Source organism: Haliaeetus leucocephalus, unplaced genomic scaffold (assembly GCF_000737465.1).
Source record: "Haliaeetus leucocephalus isolate CR32 unplaced genomic scaffold, Haliaeetus_leucocephalus-4.0 Scaffold273, whole genome shotgun sequence".
NCBI lineage: Eukaryota > Metazoa > Chordata > Aves > Accipitriformes > Accipitridae > Haliaeetus > Haliaeetus leucocephalus.
In genome coordinates, this window is record NW_010972709.1 from 150,062 (window position 1) to 156,231 (window position 6,170).

The 6,170-nt window shown below is 46.8% G+C and overlaps 1 protein-coding gene across 4 annotated transcripts; it reads left to right on the top strand.

The window, feature by feature from the left end:
• Nucleotides 1-126: 126 nt before the first annotated feature.
• Nucleotides 127-4,573, top strand: SLC35C2 (solute carrier family 35 (GDP-fucose transporter), member C2). Of its 4 annotated transcripts, none has more exons than XM_010569347.1 (8): nucleotides 129-486; nucleotides 1,150-1,213; nucleotides 1,437-1,509; nucleotides 1,695-1,863; nucleotides 2,149-2,232; nucleotides 2,576-2,751; nucleotides 3,447-3,576; nucleotides 3,723-4,573. In XM_010569347.1, exons 1-8 carry the CDS (start codon nucleotides 480-482, stop codon nucleotides 3,842-3,844), a joined length of 825 nt encoding a protein of 274 aa, XP_010567649.1. In that variant the 5' UTR covers nucleotides 129-479; the 3' UTR covers nucleotides 3,845-4,573. The 4 variants fall into 4 exon arrangements, with proteins under 4 accessions (XP_010567651.1, XP_010567649.1, XP_010567650.1 ...); XM_010569348.1 differs by having other exon boundaries at nucleotides 482-550; XM_010569349.1 differs by lacking the exon at nucleotides 2,149-2,232 and having other exon boundaries at nucleotides 127-486.
• Nucleotides 4,574-6,170: the final 1,597 nt, after the last annotated feature.

The window sequence follows — 6,170 nt, forward strand, 5'->3', positions numbered from 1 at the left end:
CGTCGGGGCCGGGCGCGCCGCAGCGGCCGGAGCAAGCGGGACGCTCGCCGCCTCCCTTGGGGTGGGCGTGAGGCGGGGGGAGAGCGGCAAGCCCTGCTCCCGCGGGCGTCCCGTGCGTTTCCTTACCACGGGTGGGGGTTACTTAAAGGTTTAGACGTGCTCTCTTCATCGGTCGTGACAAAAACTAGTTAGAATACGGAGAGGCCGTGCTGAACCTGCTTTTCCGAAGGAGCCGCTGGCACGTGAGAATCTCGTCCGGTACCTCCGTAAGCTGTCTCTGCGAGTTATTTTTTTCTCCTTAACGTTGGTGTCAAGCCACGCGTTTACGTTATTTCAGGAGCTTTCTCTGGGTGGAACTTGGTCTTTATGATACAGAAGTTCATTGTACATGACACACCAAACTGCTGTAGCTGAGACCAAGGAGTGAAGCTCCTACTCGGAGTGCAGAACTCTAGCTAATTCTGCAGTTCTTTGGCTGTATGTTAGGTTGGTTCAGTCATCGTCCTACCGTCTCCCACAGAGCAGCATCTGGTTTAAGATCTCTGGCAAGGTTTGCAATACCTTACATAACATGCCCTATGGTTTCTTGAAAAATGCCTTTTCCTCATCTGTAGCAATGCTATCTTTCAGCATAGCATGCCACTGGATCAGTAAAGCTGTTTCCTATGGTAGGAAGCTTATATTCAAGGGAGAATAGACTGTGACAAGAGCTGCACCAGGAGTAAGGATGTGTGCTGAGGATTGTTGCCAGACGCGCTTCTTCAGGCTTCTTGCACTGGCCCTCATACTTGCCAGTTATCATGCTCTGACATATTTGAAAAAGACCTTGTGTAAATCTGTGATGGCTTTCAGTCACAGGGAGGGCAAGGGTTACTTCTGCACTTTTGCATAGTGTATGTTCGGTGAGCGCGGTGCTAAGTCCAACTTAAATCACAGGGAACAGGACAGAAACATAAAGAGCTGAGGATATCTGAGCTATGTTGGTCCTGAAAAGTTAACCTGAGGAAAACATGGGTTGTTTTTTTTACCTGGGTCTGCTCTGCTCCCTATGTTCATGGTCAAGTAGCAGGGTTTTGTTTTGGTTGGGGATTTTTTTTCTTATGTAGTTGAAGACAGTTAACTTCAGGATTTTTTTCTTTGATTCTTTAGCTCTGTCAACTTCCTTGGATATTGGGCTGAGTAACTGGAGCTTCCTATACGTCACTGTCTCCCTGTGAGTACAAAAATGATCTTCCCCCGAAGCCTTCTGGTGGGGTTTAGAAAGTGCTTTGTCAGGGTCAGTTTCTTGAATGGGTGGATGGCTCGGTGGGGTTGGCATGCAGGGTCTATGATAGCTTGCTGGTAGCAACATAGAAGTGGGTGATCTGGTTCCTAATAGTACTTTGCTGGTAAGGACTACATGGGAGGCGACTGACAGTGTATTTTGGTCCTTACAGCTACACGATGACCAAATCCTCTGCTATTATCTTCATCCTGCTTTTTTCACTGCTCTTCAAGCTGGAGGAAGTGGTAAGGGTCCCACACAATGCTTTAGGGAAGGGGAAGGTCAGGCCCAGGGAAACAGGCAGTACACATACAAGAAACATAAAAGTAGAGGAAGAATGCAATTATGTGGATGAATCTGAAAGAAAGGAGGTGTCTGTCTCTGTTCAGCTCCAGCAGTTTGTAGTGACTTTGTGTTTGTTCTCATCCAGCGGGTGACATTGCTGCTGGTGGTTCTGCTCATCGCTGGGGGGCTCTTCATGTTCACCTACAAGTCCACACAGTTCAACGCACAGGGGTTTGTGCTGGTGCTGTGTGCCTCTTTCCTTGGGGGTATTCGCTGGACTCTCACGCAGATACTTCTGCAGAAGGCTGAACTGGGTATGTAGGGTGTTAGGAAGTGGGCGGTGGTGCTGGTAATGGGGAGGGGAATAAGGAGGTGGTAGCCTTTGCTGCAGAAACAAAACACTTGTGTAAGGGACAGTGTTTGAAACCTGGGGCAGGGGTTATCTGTTGATCAGTAATGAAGGTGGCTTGGCATCTGCAGCAGCACAGGCATGGGCATTACAAGATGTATGTCTAGGAATGGTACTAATAAAGGCTCTAGGAGCTATGTTATTCTCTGGCTTGTTGCTATCTGGTCTGTTATTGATTCTCCTCTTTCAGGGCTCCAGAACCCCATTGATATCATGTTTCACCTGCAGCCGCTCATGTTCCTGGGGCTCTTCCCACTCTTTGCGGTGTTTGAGGGTGCGTGAGTTAATTAGAGAAAGCAAGGATAGCTTTATAGAGTGGTTGGGGAGATTGCTTAGCAGTTTGTTGTTTGAGATCCTTCACTGAGATAATTGAACAGCTATGAACTTTACAAAGTGGGTAGAGACCTGGAATTATAAGGACCCAGATATACCTTATGCTGGCAGAACATTAAAGAGTGCATAGGGATAGTAGCCTGCCACACTTGTGGAATTAAGGGCTATGAAGAACTGGCTTCACATCCTCCTGATATTGGAATGTGAGCAGCCCACCCCCATCTTGTTGTGAGGAGTCCTGGGAGTTGGGAAAGGTACTCTGCTACTCACTGTCTTGTTCCTAGGCCTGCCTTTGTCCATATCAGAGAAGCTCTTCCGTTTCCATGAAGCAGGAATGCTGTTCTCTCTGGTAGGGAAGCTGTTCTTGGGTGGAATTCTTGCCTTTGGTCTAGGCTTTTCTGAGTTCCTCTTGGTTTCCAGAACATCTAGCCTCACCCTTTCCATTGCTGGCATTTTTAAGGTAAGGCATGGTTCCTGTGCTAATACTAGAAGGCAAGTACCAAGTCATCCCTAATGGGCCTCGTGTTGTGGGAACTTCCTTAGAGCCTTAGAAATCATCTCCTGTTATTTTCATTCTCCTTGCACCGGACCTTGATGCTTTGCCTTGCAGTCTCTGCAGTGAAATCCCTTGGTCCCTGACAGCAAGGGGCAGAGACTAGTGGCCATTCTATAAAAAATACCATTAAGGTCCAAAGTTTGGTGGGATCTGGGATAGACTAAAACATGTGTTCCTCATGAGCAACGGATGGTGCGGGAGGGAGGAGGGGTAAGAAGGACATGCTCTTGCATCAGACCTGGATATGAACAAACCACTGGTTTGAGCTACCTCTTTAACCTAGTTTGGCACATTCTTCCCTCCTTTGAGGAATCCAGCACATGTACTTTTGAGCTGAATGGTGACACATGAAATTTGTCTGATCCAGAAGTCACAGGATTCCCATGTAACCAAGCTATGCAGTCAGAGGACTTAAAATCCCACATCCCAGTTTAACAGCTCGTTCTGTTTCTAGATACTGTTTTTAGAACTCTCTGCGCATGGAAGAATGCATGGAAATTAGCAGCATGACATCTTGATCTAGGCTTGAGCTGTAAAACCTCTCATGCATATCTCCTCGGGTCCTGCCCTGCCACTTGTCCTGTTTTTTGTTTCCACAGGAAATCTGCATTTTGTTCCTCGCCACACGTTTGCTGGGAGACCGCCTCAGTCTCTTGAACTGGCTGGGCTTTGCCGTCTGTCTGTCAGGAATCTCCCTTCATGTCATTCTTAAAGCTGTGAACTCCAAAGGTGATTCTGGTTTAAATCCCTTTCTGTTTCTCTGTAGGCATTCTCGTAGCTTCACTAGGAGCTGTGTCTAGTTCCAGCTCCTTGCCAACACCAGGTTTGATGGGTACTTTAGTGAGTTCGTCACTAAATGGGCTGTCTGCATGCAGGTGAAAAAGCACTGAAGCTGCACAAAGAGGCCAGCTCTGACCCTGACCTGGAGCTGCTGCTGCGCCACACTGAACGTGGTGAGGAGGAGGAAGAGGATGTTGAAACCCCACAGCAACACTGACGGAATATCAAGCACAAAGCCCCCTGCTCTGTTCTTACCAAACCTGCCTGACAGCTACCTAGGAGGAAGGTCCAAGAGTCTGTGTGACCACCTAAAGGAGAGCCAGGGCCTGGTGAGAGAGTCCTGCTGTGCTACTACAGTGTGGATCTGTAGATGCTGCACAAGAGACAGGCAATATCTCTTTCACAGAGAGCAAACTTGGAAGACGAGCCCTGGTTCAGTGGAAGTAGAACGGTGTGGTGAGACTGGGAAATGCTATAGAAAGCTTATTATGGAATCCTGAAGGCTGTACATTGAGAGTGTAGACCACAAGCAGTAGAATGATCATTGACGTGTCTGGACTGCAGGCTGAGTGGTTCAGGGATGATTTTAGTGTTGTTTAGGCTTTGGCTTCAAAAGAGAAGGTAGATATACTTTCCCATACTTTATGGTTCTACTAAGTAGGGACTCCCATCTTGGTGGGAGCAGGTGACTGTATGTAAATCCATAGACTTGTCCCCCAGTGAGAAGGAGCCTTTGTGCTTGGTGACCTCCATGTTTTGTATGCATAGTAAGGAGAGAATTACATGCTGGTATTTGGGACCAATTGAATATAGCTAAATGATGTTGGTTGGAGGAAGAACGGGGGTGCATGAGTACTTCTGGCCCTACAGGCCAAGGGGAGAGAGCAGTATCACAGGAGATCTAGCTTGAGCAGTAAGCTTATCAGAAAGTATGTGGGTATCGGGGGGGGGGGGGGTTTTTTTTTTTTTTTTAAATAAACTGTTTTTCTTATTTCCTTTTGTCTGTACATTATGCACCTATGCTTCATCAAGCACAGGTCATTTCGTCTTCTGAACTCCTTTCCTTTTAGACCCACACTGACCTTGCAATTGCGTGCCCAATTATTTTTGAGGCCTGGCACACAAAATACTTGCCCGTGAACAGGATCCTTGATCTCTAGGACTAGGAGGATCTTCCTGCAACCTGTCGTCATATATCTGTGCCAGCCAAGAGAGCATACTGACTTGTGGAATGCGTGAACAAGACACCATATCCTAAGAAGACTTTTAGTGTTGTGGCTTTTTTCTAGGGATCTTACCTCCTTGCCCCACTGGATTGGATCAGTTAGTGCTGCAGCCTTGTCCAGGAAAGAGGAACGGTGCAGGATATAAGATGCGTCTTTTTCTTTCTGCTAAGCCACAAGTAGTGGTGGGCGGGTGGCTGGTTTTTTGCATGGCAGAGTTTTTGCCTCCTTGAAAGTTTTGTTCAATGCTAGCTTTTGGAGTGGAAATCACTTGAGAGCACTTCCCAAAGGGATAACAGGGCAATCTTTCTTCTGAGAGGAGCTGGGTTTTAAAGTGAACTTCTGATATTCTGTTTGAGAACCTGAAGCATTTTCACTAGACTGTCCATCTGTTGATCTTGCTTCATAGTTTTCAGATATGAAGTCTTTCTTGTTGACTTTAATCAAGAGCATGTCCTGCAAAAAACTGGTTCTGAAGAAGAAAACTTTTGTTAATAATGGTCATCTTTAATGATGTTCTAATAGACACTGATAACTTGCTTCGGAGCAGACAGCAGGTGGTGCAACTACCTCATGTAAAGCTACTGAACCAGCAGTTCCAGGCCAGGCTGGCACACCAAGGGATCTTGTGCATCAAGTAGGATGCCTGGAGCTGAGAATGGCTTGGTCTGTCCCTAGCTGGATTTTCCAATAGCTTGGGCTTGTGATGCTTCCAGCAGGATTCACCCTGTTTACCCTACTGATAGGTGTAAGCCTCAAGCACTAAATACTGTGTACTTGATGTGGGGCAATGATGCTTTCTGATGTGATCTGTGTTTAGTAAGACGGCAGCTGCTCTGCATTTCACTTTCCACTCTCCTAGAACTGAACCTCAGGCATCCTTCTACTGTGTAACTCTCAGACTGGGACTTCAGGTCCCTGTAAATCCAAGGTAAAGGTGACTTTGTTCACAGGCCAGGATTTGCACCACATACGGTGCTTGAAGATGAAATTTGATTGCGCCAGTGCAAGCGCCTGTGAACTGTAGAGCCCTGTAGTCTGTTGCTTCCAGTCTGGTTTCCTCTTTAAGATAGAGGGGCATGCCTTAGAACCTAGTGTCCACACTTAGCAGTTCTGATCTAGACACAAATTTTTGGCAGCAAATATGACACTGTCATTCACTCCAGTGAAGGATGCTCAGAACAGCTTTTGGGACAAGCAGTTAGTTCTGCACCCTTCCCTAGAAAGTTTCCAGCTGCTTGCTGCCAGTGAGGCTAGGTAGATGTCTGTTTCCTTGTTCAGTAAAATTTTGTTCTTTTCAGAGATAAAGATAAGAAAAAC

Bases quoted from the DNA above. Each gene is read 5' to 3' on its own strand.
- SLC35C2 (XM_010569347.1), top strand. The intron at 1,214-1,436 runs GTGAGTACAAAA...TGGTCCTTACAG, and splicing joins CTATACGTCACTGTCTCCCT to CTACACGATGACCAAATCCT. The intron at 1,864-2,148 runs GTATGTAGGGTG...CTCCTCTTTCAG, and splicing joins TCTGCAGAAGGCTGAACTGG to GGCTCCAGAACCCCATTGAT.